The sequence below is a fragment of the Perognathus longimembris genome, chromosome 5 (genome assembly GCF_023159225.1).
Source record: "Perognathus longimembris pacificus isolate PPM17 chromosome 5, ASM2315922v1, whole genome shotgun sequence".
NCBI classification, from domain to species: Eukaryota; Metazoa; Chordata; class Mammalia; order Rodentia; family Heteromyidae; genus Perognathus; species Perognathus longimembris.
This window is the reverse complement of record NC_063165.1, coordinates 67,555,746-67,575,981: the sequence shown is the minus strand read 5'-3', so window position 1 is coordinate 67,575,981 and position 20,236 is coordinate 67,555,746. Positions and strand designations below refer to the sequence as shown.

Sequence of the window (20,236 nt, the reverse complement as noted above, 5' to 3'; positions counted from 1 at the left end):
AAAGATGTTTTAATTATTTCTTTCTCTGTATGTTCCTTGTTGGTATCCTGAGAAAATACTGAACTTCGTATGTTGAATTTTGTATCCTTGTATGTTACCAAAAGCTTATTGGATCTAGAAGGTAGAATATAATTGTTAGGATCTTTAAAATATACAATCATCTGCCAACATGGATAATTTAACCATTTCCTTCTTATTTTAATCCCTTTTATTTCTTTCTCTTGTTTATTTTTCTGGCTAGGAATCACAGTACTATCTTGAATCCTTATTCAAGGACTCAGGGAAGACTGGTAGGAAGACTTGTCACCCTTAATTTTGCCCATTACAGTAAGGTTCACTATGTATTTGACATATGTAGCCTTGATTGTGTTGAGATATATTTCTTCTTTTTTTAGTTTCTTCAGATGATTTGTCATAAAAGATGTTGAATTTTGCCACAGGCCATTGCTTAGTGTGTTGCTGAATTCAGTCTGCAAATATTTTATTTACAAATTTTGCATGTCTGCCAAAGGGATTACTCTGTAATTCTCTTTCCATATCTGGTTATGAGTATAAATATTAGCTTTATCTTTATAAGATGAGTTTTGCTGTATTCTTTCCCTTTCTGATACATGGAAAAGCTTAAGGAATATTGATGATAGTCCATCTTTGAGGGTCTGATGACATTTGATAGTGAATCGGCTTTTCTTTGTTGGGAGACTATTATTACTGATTCAAATTCATTGCTCTCTATGTATTTTTAAGTGGTTTACATGCTTTTAGTTCAATTTTGGTAGGTCAAATGAATCTAAAATGTTTTCTTTTCTTCTATATTACCCTAGTTTATTTGAATACAGAAATATCTGTAGGTGATGTCACTCCTTATCCATCTTAAACCCCAATCTCAGTCAATCACATTCTTCACTACATAACCAATGCCCAACATAGGTCTGGGGAAAACACCCTTGGACCTTTTTTTTTTTTTTTTTTTGCCAGTCCTGGGCTTTGGACTCAGAGCCTGAGCACTATCCTGGCTTCTTTTTGCTCAAGGTTAGCACTCTGCCAGCTTGAGCCACAGCACCACTTCTGATCATTTTCTGTATATGTGGTGCTGGGGAATTGAACCTAGGGCTTCATGTATACGAGGCAAGCACTCGTGCCACTAGGCCATATTACCAGCCCAGCCTTGCACCTTTATAAGTATGTTGTTATCTATAATACATGGTAGACTATAAACAAATATAGTAAGTCATGTGGCCTTTTTGTTCAGTTTCTCTAGCTTAACTTTCTTTTTTACTTTTATTATCTTTTGGTGCCTTTCACTTTACTTTGCAGTTTAGCTTACTGAATAAAAGAAAATATAATCAACAAGAGATAAACTTGTATTTTGTAGGTTTTGATAGTATCCTTCAAAAATCCCTCAATGTTGTTTAAGAATGGTATTTGAGCAAATATTTGCAATGTTCTAAATTTGTCGTTATTATTTAAAATGCATTATAATTAACAAATAACCTATATAAGAGTCAATTTCACCTGCTCATTGCTATTAGAAAAAGAGGGACTTACGAAGATTGATCTAAGAAGGAAATGAAAACTGAATCATTTTATCTGGGGATTGCAATTTGGTATTAAAAGGTGAAACAGGAAAAGGATTTAACTTTTCCAGACCCAACTTTATGTATCTTAAAATAAGATCAGTGGTCCTATGACCTTAGAGATATTTTTCTAGTCCAAATTCTGTTGCTCTATAAAATAACAGAATGAAGAATGTGATATATGTTTGGTTCAAATTAAACTTGCTTTTTAAATTTTTCTCGTGTCTTCAGATGTCTATTCAGATGTTTCTTAAATGATGTATTAAAATCTAAATATATGTAGTTTTTACAAACTGCTGAAGCTTTTTTTGTTTTCATGATACTGGAATTTGAACTCAAGGCCTCATGCTTTCTAAGTTGGCACTTTATAACTTGATTCAAGCCTTCAGTACTCCTTTTTTTTGGTTATTGGAAATGAAGTCTTGGGAATTTTTTTGCCCAAGTTGGCTGTGAATAGTGATCCTCCGGAGAGATCTCAGCTGTCTGAGTAGCTATGATTACAGATATGATCCACTGAAATCATCAGCTGAGATGGACTATTTATACCCTACCTTAGAACAACAGTCTCAAAGTATTGAAGAGGAGTTGAAGTTGAATAAATGCAGTGACATGAAGTTCAGTGCATAAAATGAACTTTTGCATTTAGCAGTGTGATATTTTTCTGATGCATTTTTCTGTATTTGCTTCTTTTTAATAGATGTTTTTCTTTTTCTTTTAGGTTACTGCGTTGGAATAGCCATATGTCTAATTCATTAAAGTAGTTCCATATGTAAAACTTGCAAAGTATCAGAACAATGCCTCCACGACCATCATCAGGTGAACTGTGGGGCATCCATTTGATGCCCCCAAGAATCCTAGTAGAATGTTTACTACCCAATGGAATGATAGTGACTTTAGAATGCCTCCGTGAGGCTACATTAGTAACTATAAAGCATGAACTATTTAAGGAAGCAAGAAAATACCCTCTCCATCAACTTCTTCAAGATGAATCTTCTTACATTTTTGTAAGTGTTACTCAAGAAGCAGAAAGGGAAGAATTTTTTGATGAAACAAGAAGACTTTGTGACCTTCGGCTTTTCCAACCCTTTTTAAAAGTAATTGAACCAGTAGGCAATCGTGAAGAAAAGATCCTCAATCGAGAAATCGGTATGATACAGTTTTCAGCTAAATTAAATTTATGTTCTCTTCCCATTCTAAAGTGCAAATAATTTGAAATCTTGCCTCTTGTCTAATTACTAAAACATTTTATTTGAACCCATACTTTTACAATTACAAATAACTTTCTCAAAAAAGTATTTGGAAGTGGCGCTATGTCTCAACTGGTAGAGTGCTAGCTTTGAGCTGAAGAGCTCTGGGACAGTGCCCAGGCCCAGAGTTCAAGTCCCACAACTGACCAAAACAAAAAGTGATTCTGATTGGTAAAAAAAAATTCTTTATAAATTTAAAGTATTTTGACGGAACTATGACTCTTTAATATTTTTATATTCTATAAGTATTTTATTAGAAATATGATTTATAGGGCTTTGACTTGTTATACCCTGGTTTTGTTGTTCTGTAAATAAATAATTGACCATAGAATCAGTATATTGGTATATATGAGAAGTTTATTTGTTAAATTTGAAAAAATGGGACCTTATCAACTCTTACTATATGTATGCATCTAAGGTTTACTTACCTTAGAAAAACATCTTAATGCTTTTGTGCTTTTGTAAATCTGTACACTTTTCTGTTTGTAACAAACATGTCCAGGGCTGGGAATACGGCTTACTGGTAGAGTGCTTGCCTAGCATGCATGTAGCTCTAGGATCGATTCCTCAGTACCACACAAGCAGAAATATCCAGAAGTGGTGCTGGGGCTCAAGTGGTAGAGTGCTAGCCTTAAGCAAAAGAAGCTCAGGGACAGTGCCCAGGCCCTGATTTCAAGTCCCAGGACTGGCCAAAGGAAGGAAGGAAGGGAGGGAGAGAGAGAGGGAGGGAGGGAGGGGAAACATGTTCATACCATGGGAGGAAGGGAGGGAGGTAGGGAGGGAGGGAGGGAGGGGAAACATGTTCATACCATGACCTTAGTAACATGCTCTATTCTTCGAAGGAAGGAAGGAAGGAAGGAAGGAAGGAAGGAAGGAAGGAAGGAAGGGAAAGGAAAGAAAAGAAAAGAAACATGTTCATACCATGACCTTAGTAACATGCTCTATTCTTCATGCAATATTTTTTAAGGTTTTGTTATTGGCATGCCAGTGTGTGAATTTGATATGGTTAAAGACCCGGAAGTACAGGACTTCCGAAGAAACATTCTGAATGTTTGTAAAGAAGCTGTGGATCTCAGAGATCTCAATTCACCTCACAGTAGAGCAATGTATGTTTATCCCCCAAATGTGGAATCTTCACCAGAATTGCCAAAGCACATATATAATAAATTAGATAAAGGTAAGAACATTCTTACGCTACTGGAATCATTACTATAGTGAATTATTCTGCCTGTGACCTATTTTTTTTTTCAGGATTATTTTCCTAGATTGATAACCTCCTTGAAGTGAAGGCAAAGGCTGCTTAAAGTGACAAAATATAATTGCTTAGTGTACATCATGTGCACAATAAATCTTTATGACTGAATGAATTGTGTACATAGAATGCTGATCCCTGGCTGAATTTTTATCTCAAAAAAACAAGAATTTAAGTTTGAAACTCACTGTGCCTTTGGAACTAGAACTGGTTGTCTTAAAAAAAAATAAAACTGAGGTCTTTGGAATGTAGCTCAGTGATCAACTGTTTATGGTCATATGCCAGGCCCACAGTTCGATTCTCCAGCACCATAGAATTAAATACATAAAGTATGAATAGAAACATTTTATGAAAATTTGGAAGAATCGGGAAAATGCATTCTTGTTATTTATACGTGAGCTTTCTTTAGTGCAGTATTTAAGTTTGATCATAATGAATGATATTAGAGGAATATGCGACATTTACTGTACCAATATCTAGAATAAAACGAAGAAAAGTATATATACTTTTGACTCGCAGGTAAGTATCACTGCGTCAGATAACCTATCTGTACTTTTCTAGTTTGTTTGTTTATTTATTGTTTTGGACAGTCTTGGGTTTGAACTGAGGTGCTCTACGGCTGAGCAAACTCCAGCTATCTTTTTCTGCTGTTTATATGTGCCATAAAGTCTTGTAGCCTGAGCACATCCCTGAGCTGCAACCTTCCTATTTTGGTGTCATTTCATAACTGGATGACAGTCATATACCACCACACCACACTTAACTTTCTCTGATATGGAGTCTAGAAGACTTTTTTGCTGGGCTGGGGATATGGCCTAGTGGCAAGAGAGCTTGCCTCGTATACATCAGGACCTGGGTTCAATTCCCCAGCACCACATATACAGAAAACGGCCAGAAGTGGCGCTGTGGTTCAAGTGGCAGAGTGAGCAAAAGGAAGCCAGGGACAGTGCTCAAGCCATGAGTCCCAAGGTCCAGGACTGGCCAAAAAAAAAAAGAAAGACTTTTTTGCCTAGGTTGCCCTAGAACCATAATCCCTCCCTTCCTCAGCCTCCCATATGGCTAGGATGAGAGGTTCATACCACCATGTCCAGCTTTCATTTGAGATAGGGTCTCTTAAGACTTTCCTAAGAGATGGACTTTGTTGAGATCATGCTGACCTCACACTGAAATCCCACTGATCTAAGCATCCCAAGTGGGTATGATTGTAAATGTGAACTACTAGCAACCAGCTTGTATTTTCTCAATGTGACAAAGTGAAGCTTTCAATTTGAACAGATAGAATATCTCAAGTTATTAAAGTTATAATTTGGTTATAATCATCTAAAACATCTTATTTCTTTTTCTCTTAAAGTAGTTCAATATAAGATTTAAAAATTCATTTTAGGAAACATTTTTAAATGGAATGTTCTTTTTACTTTACTCACTATGAAAAATTTCCAACATGTACAAACATTTAACAAATTTTAGACTACAATGAACATTGTTCATTTCATGGAAATCTTGCAGTTTTACACTGCATTCAGAAGAGGACTGGCTTATTTGATCTTAATCTTATCAATTATGCAAAGTTTTTCTACCAGACAATAAATACTTACATTTAATTAGATTGACTATAAGTCATTTATAATTATGGCTAGAGTAATGGGTAGTACATACTTCTTGAAGATCTCTTGATGAATGATGTATAAAGGATGATTACATCTAATATTTTTCTGTTATAGGACAAATAATAGTAGTGATTTGGGTAATAGTTTCTCCAAATAATGACAAGCAGAAGTATACTCTGAAAATCAACCATGACTGTGTACCTGAACAAGTGATTGCTGAAGCAATCCGGAAAAAAACTCGAAGTATGTTGCTGTCCTCAGAACAACTAAAACTCTGTGTTTTAGAATATCAGGGCAAGTATATTTTAAAAGTGTGTGGCTGTGATGAATACTTCCTAGAAAAGTACCCACTGAGTCAGTACAAGGTGAGTAATACATTTCAAGAATATTTTTATTTTTTGAATTAGCATATATTTGTAGTATGAAGGAGTTTCATTATGATGTTTCCAAACATGTACACAATGAACTTTGAATAAATACACTATGTTCTCATTTCTCTTCTCCATCCTGTATCCTTTTATAGTGTGTGTGTGTATGTGTGTGTGTGTGTGAGAGAGAGAGGTTATTACCACCTCACTATCCTCTTCCCCTCCCCCCAAATACTAATTTTAAATTTAAAAGTAACCACACAAGAACTGTTGCCTGTATTTTTAGGACAGCTTTTTAAAAATTAAGTAATATTGGGAAACCATATATTCAAGTGTATTTTCATGCTGTAATAATTAAGTCTAAAAATGTTGCCAGTTACAGTAATAGCAATATGGAGGTTGCATATATGCAGAGCTACAATAACATAAATATGGAGTATTTTGTGGTTTTTATTTTCTCCTAAGACATGATATGGGGCTGGTGGTTTATATTAGTATACTAACTGATCAGGAGACTGATACCTGAGTTTCCTTCAAGGCCTGCGTTGGCAGGAAAGTCCATGAGATATTTATCTCCAGTTCATCAGCCAAAAAACAGAAGGGAAGTGTGGTTCAAGTGGTAAAGCACCAGCCTTGAGGGGCACAAAAGGGTCACTGCTCAGACCCTGTGTCTGAGCCCTAGTAGTGGCACCATAAATAAACAAATAAAATACATGAGAATAGAATTAAAATAGGCATTTCAAGGAGTATGTTTTTTTTATTTTTTTAAATAATTTTATTGTCTTTAGTTATACAAAGGAGTTGCATTCAACAAAGTAGTTTGAGTACAGTGTGTCTTGATCAGTGTTAGTATTACTTTCACACACTTTTCCCACTCACTAAGTTAATATAAGAAGCAACTGTAGCAAACACATGCCAAATTATAATTTGTAGTACCAAGTAAGATGTGGTCCTGGCTTTCAGACTGATTATAATCTAGTAGAGTTTACAGGTAAGAAAGTAGGCCATTATAATATGTGTACCGTAGGATTTATCTTCTTAAAAAACTCTTTATTCAAACTATTATTCAGAATTTGGATCAGTACATTGTAGCATTTTGAGAATATCTCCATAATTTTTTGCTTCTCATTAAGACATTGTATTTTGTTTTATTCTTAATTTAAAAAGTTTCTTGGGACTTGTTTAGGCAGCAACCTTGAGAGGAAGCATCATGATGAGAGAGGTTTATTCAAATGATAACACTTTTCTGCGATGAGGATCCTCTGATTTTTGCCTTTAGTAGTTTTAGAAAGATAAGGCCAAATTTGGTCTTGCTGTTTTCTTTTATGTAACATATTCATCTGTATTTTTTGATGCATACTGTAATCTTGCTCTCACATAATCATTAACTTACAAGTAAGTACAAAAATGCTCTAAAAGGTATGTGTGATTGTAATAATCTTAATAATACTTTACATATTAATTTGGTTAATATGTAAACTCAGGATACTTGTATATATTGCCTTTGAAGCCAAAAAAACTTACAAGGAAGTTTCTTGCCACTTTTCTTAATATTTTACAGTATATAAGAAGTTGTATAATGCTTGGGAGGATGCCTAATTTGATGCTGATGGCTAAAGAAAGCCTTTACTCTCAGCTGCCAATGGACTGTTTTACAATGCCATCTTACTCTAGACGCATTTCCACAGCTACACCTTATATGAATGGAGAAACATCTACAAAATCCCTTTGGGTTATAAATAGTGCACTCAGAATAAAAATTCTTTGTGCAACTTATGTAAATGTAAATATTCGAGACATTGATAAGGTAAAGTAAAATACATGCTTACTTTCTATAAAACTTATGAGCTGTGTAATAATCTGTTGCCTTGTATGTTTTCAGTTGACTTGAAAAAGATTTTAATGAGTTACATCTACGTTACTATACCTTTGTGTTACACATTACCTCACCCTTTTGTTCTGCAGTTTTAATATTGATGCTCCTAGGCTCTGAAAATCAAATGTTTTATAAAACTTCTGGCAACAAAAGGCTGATCTGACTTAACTGAGCCTTTTTGTAATCTTTATTAATCCTACTTAATTTAAATATTTATGTGTTTTTTACAGAACTATTTAATGTCTTTATGGCATTGCTGTACTGTGTCAGCTGCTTACATGTTTTATTGGTATAGTAATTCTGGATTACAAACCTGGTTTAGGGATTGTGAGCCTGTTTAAATTTTTTAATAGTCTGATGTCCCCATCATTTTAACAAAGGCAGTAGCAAATTTTGCTGCAGTATTTGTATCAGTGTTACACTTAGGTGTAAAGAAAAAATTAAAAAATTCATTGTTTCTCATATTCATATTAGTTATATTATTCTACTGTTTGATGCTGAGTTTTGTTACTGTATGTGTTATTGTATGTGTGTGAATATATGTATATTTTTATATACTTTTTTTTCTTTTATCCACTTCCCTTTCTCCTTCCCTTCTCCTCCTACCTTCTATTTACTTTCTTTCTTTTTTTCCCTCCCTCCTTCTTTCCCTCCTTCCCCCTTTCCCTTTGTCTTGTCTTATTTTAGATATATGTTCGGACTGGTATCTACCATGGAGGTGAACCCTTATGTGACAATGTGAACACTCAAAGAGTACCTTGTTCCAATCCCAGGTAAGGGAGTATACGGTACATATATCTAAAGGTCAGGTTGGTATCTCACAACACTTTTAAAAGTGCGCTGCATTACCACACATTTATATATAGGACAAATAAACATCAGTCACAAAAATCACTCTTTGATTCTGTCTAAAATCATAGCCAAAGTGTTTTTTTTTTATTTCTGTCCATTGTTTCAAGAAGATGATGGAATATCTTGTTCTTACAATTCCCTACATTAGGTTAAAAAAATCCAACATGTTATTGTCTTATCTTTGTATATGTGTGAGGCAGTAAGAGTTAGTACACAGTTCCACAGCCAACCTCCTCTAATGCATATTTGTTCAAATTACTCCCAATAATAGATATTTATAGGATTCAGTTGAAGGGTCTTTGGGAACAAGGCAATTTCTTAGGGAAAGAAGAGGTTTTAGGAATCTTTAAAAATTATTATTGCTCAGATGTAATGAATACATAGGAATCCTTCTATTTTTTGTTTTGTTTTTTGCCAGTCCTAGGGCTTGAACTCAAGGCCTGAGCGCTGTCCCTGGCTTCTTTTTTTTGCTCAAGGCTAGCACTCTACCACTTGAGCCACAGTGCCACTTCCGGCCAAGCCAATCCTTTTATTTTTATAGAATTATTTGGGAATAACAGTTAACCCCTGAATATCATAGCAGTAATAATTTAAATTGATACTGAAATTTGGATGTAGATTTCATAGAATAGCAGTAGTGCTAACTAGTTAATACTCCTGGAAATTGATTTCATGCTGAATTTAGAATGGAGATTCAAGCACAAGTTCTGTTTTTTTAATTAAAATGCTTGAGGTAGCTACTTTTCTAGACCCTAGGAAAAATTAAAGGAGATGGTATCCTTGTCTACCAGGGTGAAGAGAAGCAGTTCATCACTGCACAAACTACTACAGGTCACAAAGCACATCATTTTAATTAGAAATTATGCTGGGAAATCTTTTGTGAATAAAAAGTTATTTCCTCATACTTGCATGTCTGTCACAGACATGTGGTGATTTTAAGAGGAACATCAAAATGATATTTTGAGGAAATAATAGCCATTGTCATTTAACCTTACAAGTAGAATTTACTTTTTTGCAGTAGTAGAAGTATTAGTTGCACTTGACTAATGGGGCAAAAAAGGGTCATATGTTTAGTGAAGTTATGGAAACAAGATTCTTCTCCTTGCAGTCCATATTCTTTATCTCTAAGTGGATAAGTCCATTTATTTTTTTCTTATGATTTTAGGAGTTGTTTATCTATTTATTATTTATTTTTAAACTGTCTAGTTAGGAATAGTGGCTTACATACATGTAGCCTTGGAGCCCACTTGGACTACAAAATGAGTTCATTTTTTTAAAGGCATTTTGTACATAGTTTTTAACAAGTATACCTACCAAATACAAACAGAATTTTATATGTAACATCCAACAAAATGAGATTTATTATAAAAAATTTGTATAATTTGTTATATTGCTATATTCTGTTGTAATTTCTTGTTTTCTTATTATGAGTATTGTTTTATTATCTCTTAGGAAGTGGCTATTTTCAAATTTTAATTGTTTCTCTTTATCCTTCATTTTATCTGCATAAGGACTTATTTAGAATAGTAGGTTATTCTAAATAAAACTATATCAGTATAAAGTGCCACTGAATGTAATTAGAATTTTAGAAAATTCTCAATTATCTCCTTTACTTTTCTATTTGACTTTTTAGTAAAATATAACACATTCATATGAATATATCCAAATCTCATTATAGAGTTCATGACTTATTATAAAGTGAAAGTCCATGGAATCACTCTATTGGTCAAAAAAATAGACCATTTACCAGTATTCCAAAATCCTTCCTCTTGCCCATTCCCTATCTTCCCCTTAAAGGTAACCATTATCCTGATTTGTACAAGATTATTTTGATCATATTTGGGATTTTATGTAACTGGGGTCAAAAGAGTCGACATTCTTTTGTGTCTAGCTTCTTTGCTCATATCATATTTATTGGATTTCATTCATCTTATTAGTAACTTGTTCATTTGCATTGCTTTATCCTTTATCTGAATATATCACAGTTTATTGTATTTTGAGTCTGGGTTATTTACAGATTGAATATATTAAATAATTCTCTTAACATTTTGATAGATATTTATATGATTTTTCTATTCTAGTAGAGCTGGATCATAGGGTGTATGGTTCTCTTGTAGTGGATTATACTTCCCAGATTTGTTGCAATAAATTATGCCCCAGTCTTAGCGTGTGAGATTTCCTGTAAGTATGTATCATCACTTCCCCTTAGTATTGTCAGTGTTTATATTTTCAACATGCTCATGTATAGTACTATCTCATGAAATTTTAATTTCCTTTTTCTGTTTCCAAAATAATAATAAAATAACTACATGTCCTTGGCCACTTGGATACAGCCTTGTAATGTGCCTGTTCTCATGTATCATATGCTGGGTTTTGATTTGTAAGAGTCATTTATGTGCTCGGGATAAAGCTTCTATTTTTTGCTAAACTTCTGCATAGGTGGAATGAATGGCTGAATTATGATATATACATTCCTGATCTTCCTCGTGCTGCTCGACTTTGCCTTTCCATTTGCTCTGTTAAAGGCCGAAAGGGTGCTAAAGAGGTAATGTATTTCAGAAGGAAAGTATGTTTACCTCTAAAATCTGCTAATTATATATCTATCTCCTTACAAAGTCAATGCTAGTTTTTCTTTATTTAAAAATAGATCAAATCAACAAACAGTACAAGAAATACACCCAAGGCCTGTAACCTCTCTATACTTCACTTTGACAATAAATAAGAAAAAAATAGATCAAATATATTTTAAAGTGTTCTTTTTGTTTGTTTTGTTTGTTTGTTTGTTTTTTGCCAGTCCTGGGCCTTGGACTCAGGGCCTGAGCACTGTCCCTGGCTTCTTTTTGCTCAAGGCTAGCACTCTGCCACTTGAGCCACAGCGCCACTTCTGGCAGCTTTCTGTATATGTGGTGCTGGGGAATCGAACCCAAGGCTTCATGTATTAGAGACAAGCACTCTTGCCACTAGGCCATATCCCCAGCCCCTTTTTGTTTGTTTTGTGTTGGTTGTGGAGCTTGGGCACTGGGCATTGGGGCCTGAGTGCTGTCCCTTACCTTTTTTAAAGCTCAAGGTTAGTGCTTTACCAATTCTGTCACAGCTTCATTTCTGATTTCTTGGTGGTTAATTGAAGGTAAGAGTCTCATGGACTTTCCTGTGTGGGCTGGTGTGGAATCACTGTCCTCAAAGCTCAGCCTCCTGAGTAGTGGGATTACAGTCATGAGCAATGGCTTCCTGGCTTTTTTTTTTCTTTTTTAGCCTACACTATACAAGACTTTAAACTTGCTAAGTTTACTTTCTAAGGTAGCACTCTACCACTTCAGTCACGCCTCTTTTCTCACTTTGTGCTGGTTATTAAAGATGGGAGTCCCTGAGGGCTTTTCTGCCTGGGCTGGCCTTAAATCAAGATCCTGAAGATCTCATCCTATTGAAAAGATAGGATTATAGGTGTCACCCACTGGCACCCAGCTAATATTTTTTAAAATATGTTATGGAAGAATAACAGAGCTTCAGAAATTACTTTTTGATGAATATGTTCTTAGTTCATATTTATATAATTCGTTACATGTGGAGAGTTACCACATAACTGACTTTTGGCATACATGTATTGTTCCTCTTGATTACTACTTATTTATCATGAAAGAAGAAACGTAATTTCCAAAAAGAATAAATAAAAAGTGCTTAAGTTTTGAAAAAGGTCATTATGACTCTTGGTAGAGTTTATATTTTTATGATTATAGGAACAGTTGTAAAAATTCTCTTTTCTAGGGAAAAAGGTATGATTGTTGGTCTTCTTGCTGCTTATTTAACTGATAGGCTTTTTCACTCATGACACTTGATCCACATCTCCAGTTCCAGTGTTTTACTGGCTGATTCAGGATAAAATCTTGAAGATTTGTCTGCCTGGGCTGGCTTTGAGCTTTGATTCTCAGATCTCAGCCTCCTGAGTAGCTAGGATTATAAGAGTCAGCCATTGACCACATCTGGCATGAGGAAAGTGTTTTGTTTTTTTAAATGCATTTTATAATTTAGTCCATAGAAAAGTGAATTTTTTCTTTTTTCTCTTAAGGAGCACTGTCCATTGGCCTGGGGAAACATAAACTTGTTCGATTACACTGATACCCTTGTATCTGGAAAAATGGCTTTGAATCTTTGGCCAGTGCCTCATGGACTAGAAGATTTACTGAACCCTATTGGTGTTACTGGGTCAAATCCAAATAAAGTAAGCTTTTTATTATCATAAATTACATAGAGTCTCTTTTTATGACAGTGAAATGTAATGTATGTGTAATAACCTTTCTTCCATCTCTTAGGAAACTCCATGCTTGGAGTTGGAGTTTGATTGGTTCAGCAGTGTGGTGAAGTTTCCAGATATGTCAGTGATTGAAGAGCATGCCAATTGGTCTGTGTCTCGAGAAGCAGGGTTTAGTTACTCCCATGCAGGCCTGGTAAGGCAAATCACTTAGCCTCTTAAGTATCATCTATAGACATGGGTGCACAACTCTGACTAGAAAAGATTTCATGTACTTTACTTACACTAGCCTAGTTACTACAGCAATATGAGATTTCTATATACTAATATTTTTCCTGCGGTTCCTTTTCTTTTTAGTTTATCCAAATCCCTGGCTTGTCTTCATTAGCATCTGTTTATTGAATGGTAGATACCTATAGAACTCCTGAATAAGCACTAACTAATGAACTAAAGAGGTCTCTGTTGATTATTTAGTGATGAAACACATTAAATTTCATCATCAGTATCACTATTAATAATGATAACAGACATAAAATTGATGTAAATAAAAACATAACATTATAAATCATGACAAAATTAGTGTCTCTCTCCTTCTTGAAATATATGTTTTGCTTTAGCCAAGAAGTCCCAAAATATTTCAGGTGTCTCAGCCACAATAATAGTAGCATCAAGAGGCAACCTGGAATACTACAGTTAGGAGCTTTAATTACTTCCTAGTTCTATTCTCAGTTAAGATGTATACTAGTTGCTTTCATAAACTAAATAATGTCTTTTCTGTGTATATAATGTAAATGATGTTTCTTTTTTGGGCAGTTGTACTTTATATTTTGTTTTAAAATTTTACTTATGATAAAAACAAAAGTAAGAAAAATTATTTCCTTTTTTAAGAGAGTAAGAGTTACTGTTATTTACTAGTTACCGTTAGAATTCATTGGAAACGTTTATAAATACAAAATGCATAATGATGTTATAGTTATATATTTGTGTGTATATATGAAAAAATACATTTACCATAATAGGACTTATTTCAACCTTATTAATTCTAATTATACTATAGAGGACTAAAGTAATACAGATGTTTAGAAGATGGATATAATGGTCTAGGATGATATGATAGTGAAATAAAACATCACTAACCCATAACCCTTAAGTTTTCTTAGGTCATCTTCCAATATCTTGAGATATCTTTCCAGCAGTATAAAAAGTCTGTAAACACTGTTCTTTGTAGTGTTTTTTTGTTTGTGGTATCTTAGGGTTTCATTGGACAGTTGTTGTTTTTTAAATTTTCTACCTATAAGTTGAAGAGCAGGTATTTTTCAACTACAAGATAAATCATAGTAGGAATACTGAGACATTTATACTTTATTCTAGCCTAGATAAATTTTTGTTGTAGGGTCTAGCCTGTGCATTGAAGGATGTTTAGAAACATTAGGCTACAGCCAGAATCACCATTATGCCAACTGTGACAACCATAGATATTTTTTGTTCCTAGGAGATAGAGGGAGCAAAATCACTTGTATTATGAACTGTTCCACTTCCAATGATGGTTGGCTTTTCAGGCTTTCCTTTGATATTTTAGTGGAAGCCCCCATGAAACCAAAACTCCTAAAAATTCTTCATGCCTGCAAAAATAGCACAGTGCAGACAATGCTAAGGTCTGCCGCCAGCTGGAACAGTAGCTAAACCCGTTTGAACAATTGTAGTAGCATCAGCCTCTGAGTATGTGGGTGACTGAGCATAGGGAAGAGAAGGTAGTCTTGTATGAGTAGCATGCTAGCTGCCCTCTTAGAAGACAATCTTTTAAACTTATCCTTTTATCCTGTTCAGCATGTGATTGTGGCATCCTGCTGATTCCTGAGATGTGTCTGAGCAAAGCATCTTTCCCTTTGTCCCAGTGAAAAGAAATTGACTTTTCTTTTCTTAATCCCAACTTCATTTTACACTCGCTATTCTGACTGTAAGCTTTTAAGATCTTTCCACCTCTGAATTTTGCTCCCAGTTCTCATTGTAAGCTTGGCTAAAAGCACATAGCAATAACTATGCCATGCTAAATACTGTACTACTTTGAAATTTCCAGTATCAAATTAGTTGGTTCATTACTTTAAAATACAGCCTCATTCAAAGTCTCACATCATGAATAAATGTACAAAGTTCTTTGCCAGCATTTATACAAAAGTTACTGAAAGGATGAATGATACAGAAATATATAAACTCCCTGATCATTGTGATTGATATTTACAAACATAAAGATGGAAATGTTTTACAAATATTTAGAAAAATCAATCACCAAATGAAATCCATCAGTTTTGAAATGTGTTACATTTTGGCAGTGTAATTTACAATTTAACAAAGATATATTTCAAAATGAGGAAAATATGGGAAAATGTTATTTTTAAATTTCATAAAAATATCTAATAAAATTATAACCATATTCATCACTATTCTTTTGTGAATTATTTTGTATTAGAAGTAGACAAAGAAAAATAAATAATATAAAAATAGATGGAGTTCCTTGGATCTAGATGACTTCTTTTCCTGGTAATGCGAGGATTAAGTATGCATTATTTCATGCTTGGACTATTACAGTAGCTTCCTAACTGATCTCTCTCCTTCTATAGAACAGAATGATCTTTATGAAACATAAATCAAATCCTGGCATTCATCTTTTAAATAGTTCTCACTAAAATAGAAGCCAAACTTTTCAACCTAATCTGCCAATTTTACATTTGTGAGCTCTACTTCCCATGTCTCTTTCCCATGATCTATATGGGATTGGATTTAGAGGCTTCTTATTGCTCCTCCATCAAAGCAAACTTATTTATCTTAGCTATTCATGTGATTTCCTACTAGAATTGAAGGTTGGTGAATACAAGGTCATTATTGTTTTGTAACCTCCCCCCCCCAAAAAAAAAGGTACAAGACACACACAAAGTGCATATTTTAGAAATGTACTGTAAGTGCAATGGTAGGATGAACATGTGGAAATCATTTCTTCACAATGTTAAATAAATTAACAGTGTGTGAGTATTTAAAACCATCTACCATAGAAGTCTCCTTTCATTCGTAGCATTAGAAATGGCTAAGAAATATGCACTTCATAATATGTTGATGTTGCTATCATGCTTATTCATTATCCAGTTACTATATCAACATTTACAGGGAACAAACACATTATGTGGAATCAGCTAAAAAATTTTTAGTTTTCTAACATTTAATATACAATGTTTTTTCCTCTTGTTTTATTTTTACTTCTAAAATTTAAGAGCGTTGCATTGATTACAAGGATGTGTTTAGGAACGAATATAAAACTTTAGGTTTTTATTAATTATTTCTTATGCCAGAAACTAGCAGATTAGTTAATAGTATAGAAGGAAGAGATCGCATCAGGGAAAGGAGTAAGTAGTAATAATTCACCTGTGACTCCTAGAATCCCAATCCGGCAATTTACCTAGTTAACTGGTAAGCATTCTCTAACTGTGGTAATATTAACCAAGTAAGTGACTGAATTTGTTCTCCAAATACCATATCTTAAACCAGTTCTTCTATGAACTTTTTATTTCTTAATGTAACATTTATAGAAAATTAATTTCTGTGTTTAGTAGATCATTTAAGGATCCAAGGGGAGCTATGTGGCAAAAGAAAACCCTAGAAAAATATACTTTATTTTATAGAGTAACAGATTAGCTAGAGATAATGAATTACGAGAGAACGATAAAGAACAACTTCGAGCAATTTGTACACGGGATCCGCTATCTGAAATCACTGAGCAAGAGAAAGATTTCCTTTGGAGCCACAGGTAAGTTTAAGATGGTGATTCTCTTTTATTATAGAAGAGAATGACGGACTTCATTTAATCTTGCCATATATTTACCATACCTAGGAAATAAAGTATAATTTGCATGTTTTTCCTTATTAACCTTGACTTCTATATAATACAGACATTGTCGGGCTCTGGTGGTTCATGCATGAAATTCTAGCTTTTCAGGAGGGTTAGTAGCTAGGAGATATGAAGATCTAGCTTTGAAGCAAGAGTCCATGAGACTTCTGTTTCCAATTAACCACTGAAAGGCAGGAAGTGGAGCTGTGTCTCAAGGAGTAAAGTGTTAGCCTTAAGCAAAAAAAACTCAAGGATCGTGTCCAGGCCCCTGAGTTCAAGCCCCACTACCAGCACACACGCGCACGCACTCTCTCTCTCTCTCTCTCACACACACACACACACACACACACAAACCTGTATCTGTGGATGTAGTTATATTTCTGTGTACATATGCTGTATTTATACGTTGCACATTGAAAACTTTAAGAAATCAAACCTAGACCTTATGTATGTTAAGTACTTATTCTTCTACTGAATTGTGTTTCTTAATCTTAGTCCCTGTGACTTTTTTTTTGGTACAGGGGATTAAACTCAGGACCTCACACTTGCTGCTAGGCAAACACTTGAGTGACTCCCAAGTGCTTTTACTTTTAGCTTGTTTTTCAGAGAGTGTCTTGCCCAAAGTTTGCCTGGGACTGTCTTCCAAACTCTATTGTACTTTCGTCTCCAAAGTAGCTACGACTAGGGGCTGGGGATATAGACTAGTGGCAAGAGTGCCTGCCTCGGATACACGAGGCCCTAGGTTCGATTCCCCAGCACCACATATACAGAAAACGGCCAGAAGCGGCGCTGTGGCTCAAGTGGCAGAGTGCTAGCCTTGAGTGGGAAGAAGCCAGGGACAGTGCTCAGGCCCTGAGTCCAAGGCCCAGGACTGGCCAAAAAAAAAAAAAAAAGTAGCTACGACTAAAAGATGAAAGGTCAAATCCAGCTTTCTTTCTTTCTTTTTTTTTTTGAGATAAGCGTCTTGCTAACTTTTGCCTGAGCTGGCCTCAAACAACAGTTTTCATGTTTTGAGATAAACTAAATACCTGGGATTACAAGAATTTCTCTAAGAGAGTTTTAACTAGGTTTTAAAAATTGCATTCAATAAAAACAAATAAAAACCTCTCTGTACGTCAGTTTGATAATAAAAATTTGAGGAAAAAAAATAAAAATAAAAAAAAATAAAAATAATAAAAAAAAACAAAATTCTAGACCAGTTGTGTTATAGTTGATCTAGATAATAAATTTTGAACAGCTATTTTTCTTTTTTCTAACAATTACTTAAAATAATTATATAATTTCTTATTTTCGTATTAGGCAAAACTGATGCTGGCTCTTATTAGTGATACTGGTACATTTAAAGCAGTTTCTGGACAGTTCTTCAGGTAGTCCATTAAAACATGTTTGTCCAAGAACCTTAGAAGATAGAAATGGTGACTCTGCTCCAAGTTCGATAAGATTGTACAATATGGGTAGTCTAAAAAGTTGTGTGAAAAATATCCACAATTTTTTAAACATATGTGAAAATTAAGTATTTACCCTCAATTTGAATTTTCTTTCTTGTCATTTGACTAAATGTGTAAATTATATGTACTGCTTTAAAAAGTAATTTCTTTGGATTTGAAGAAAGGTTAATAGTAACTATAAAAAGTTTAGAACTTTTTAAAGATTGAACAATCAAAGAATTAGACATTTGAACCTTTTGAAAGACATAGAAAAACTTTTTAAAATTGTGTTTTGTCTTTTTCCACAGACACTATTGTGTAACCATTCCTGAAATTCTACCCAAATTGCTTCTGTCAGTTAAATGGAATTCTAGAGATGAAGTAGCTCAGGTAAGTGCGTGTTTGAGTACACTGAACAACTGTTGTACAGCATAGGTAGGGCACTTAAATTATTTTCTCAGAAAATATGCATAAGTTTCAGAAACAAAATAGATTATTAATTACGGTAATACATGGAGAAAAAGTATCATCCAGCTCATCTTTACAGATAAAACTAATAGAAATGGAAAGTTTTAAGCAAATTTTAAGGAGGTTTTTAAACCAATTTTAAAATTGGAAGCCAAGAGAATGTTTTAGAGCTTATTTATAACTATCCTTAATTTTAAATAAAATTTATTATCTTTATTCAAACACAGATGTACTGCTTAGTAAAAGATTGGCCTCCAATCAAACCAGAACAGGCTATGGAGCTTTTGGACTGTAATTACCCAGATCCTATGGTTCGAGCTTTTGCTGTTCGGTGCTTGGAAAAGTATTTAACAGATGATAAACTTTCTCAGTACTTAATTCAGCTAGTACAGGTAAGATAGAAAGTAATGCTTTATTCCAAGTCCATGCAACTTTCAAAGCCTAATTAACTAGTTGTATAACTAGTTTATATTACAAATTTTGTCATTCCTTACTTTCCAAGATTTATTTTTTTAATTCTTGAAATGCAGAAATGGACCCGGATTCGTTTGAGGGGTTGTTGTTTTTTTTTTGTAGTTGCTTTTCCCTATGGAGAACTCAAATAGTGTAATTATTCAGAAAGATCAATTCAAAGCCCAACAATTAAGTAGCAGGAAATAGGCACTTCTTAAATTGTTGTCCCAAAGGGTTACAATTCCATATGTCAGTTTAAGAGTACAATGCTTCTTGGTCATTCCCTCCCATTTTCCCCCATTTATTTATCTTCAAGTTACATATTTCATTTTTTGCACAATATAAATTGAAGATAATGACTGCATTATAATTTTTTTGAGTATGTTGCTCAGGCTGGTCCTGCTCACTTAGGAACTCAAGTGATCTTTCTGCCTCAGCCTCCAGATTAGCTGGGACTACCAGTACACACCACCATGCCTGGCTTTTCATAAATTCTGACATGATAAAATGCTCCCTTATTTTCAAACTTTTTTTTTTTTTTTGCCAGTCCTGGGGCTTGAATTCAGGGCCTGGGCACTATACCTGAGCTTCTTTTGCTCAAGGCTAGCGCTCTACCACTTGAGCCACAGCCCCACTTCTGGATATTGCTGTTTATGTGGTTACTGAGGACTTGAACCCAGGGCTTCATGCATGCTAGGCAAGCATTCTACCAAGGGGTCACATTCCCAGCCCAACATTTCTTGACTATAATTTTGAGAAAGAATTTTTGAAAAAAAATTTTGGAATCAGCCAATTAATTCCATAGAAAATCTTATTGAGATTTTAGTTGAAAGTGTGCTAGGTTTTTGTTTTGATTTGATGACTGAGTATCTTTACATTATAAAGATTCCCTAACCTTTGGGAATACGGCCTAGTGGTAGAGTGTTTTCCTCATGTACATGAAGCCCTGGGTTCAATTCCTTAGCACCACATATATAGAAAAAGCCAGA

At 34.3% G+C, this 20,236-nt stretch overlaps 1 protein-coding gene across 2 annotated transcripts in view; it reads left to right on the top strand.

Annotated features, from left to right (window-relative positions):
* Positions 1-20,236, top strand: part of Pik3ca (phosphatidylinositol-4,5-bisphosphate 3-kinase catalytic subunit alpha) — a 68,511-nt gene that overhangs the window by 34,308 nt on the left and 13,967 nt on the right. For both annotated transcript variants that reach the window (XM_048347081.1, XM_048347082.1), the window contains 11 exons: positions 2,293-2,720; positions 3,789-3,998; positions 5,795-6,045; positions 7,610-7,855; positions 8,612-8,697; positions 11,216-11,321; positions 12,840-12,992; positions 13,084-13,218; positions 16,694-16,818; positions 18,635-18,716; positions 19,022-19,186. In XM_048347081.1, the coding sequence (XP_048203038.1) occupies positions 2,369-2,720; positions 3,789-3,998; positions 5,795-6,045; positions 7,610-7,855; positions 8,612-8,697; positions 11,216-11,321; positions 12,840-12,992; positions 13,084-13,218; positions 16,694-16,818; positions 18,635-18,716; positions 19,022-19,186 (1,911 nt within the window). In that variant the 5' untranslated portion in view covers positions 2,293-2,368. The remainder of the gene's footprint in view (positions 1-2,292; positions 2,721-3,788; positions 3,999-5,794; positions 6,046-7,609; positions 7,856-8,611; positions 8,698-11,215; positions 11,322-12,839; positions 12,993-13,083; positions 13,219-16,693; positions 16,819-18,634; positions 18,717-19,021; positions 19,187-20,236) is intronic.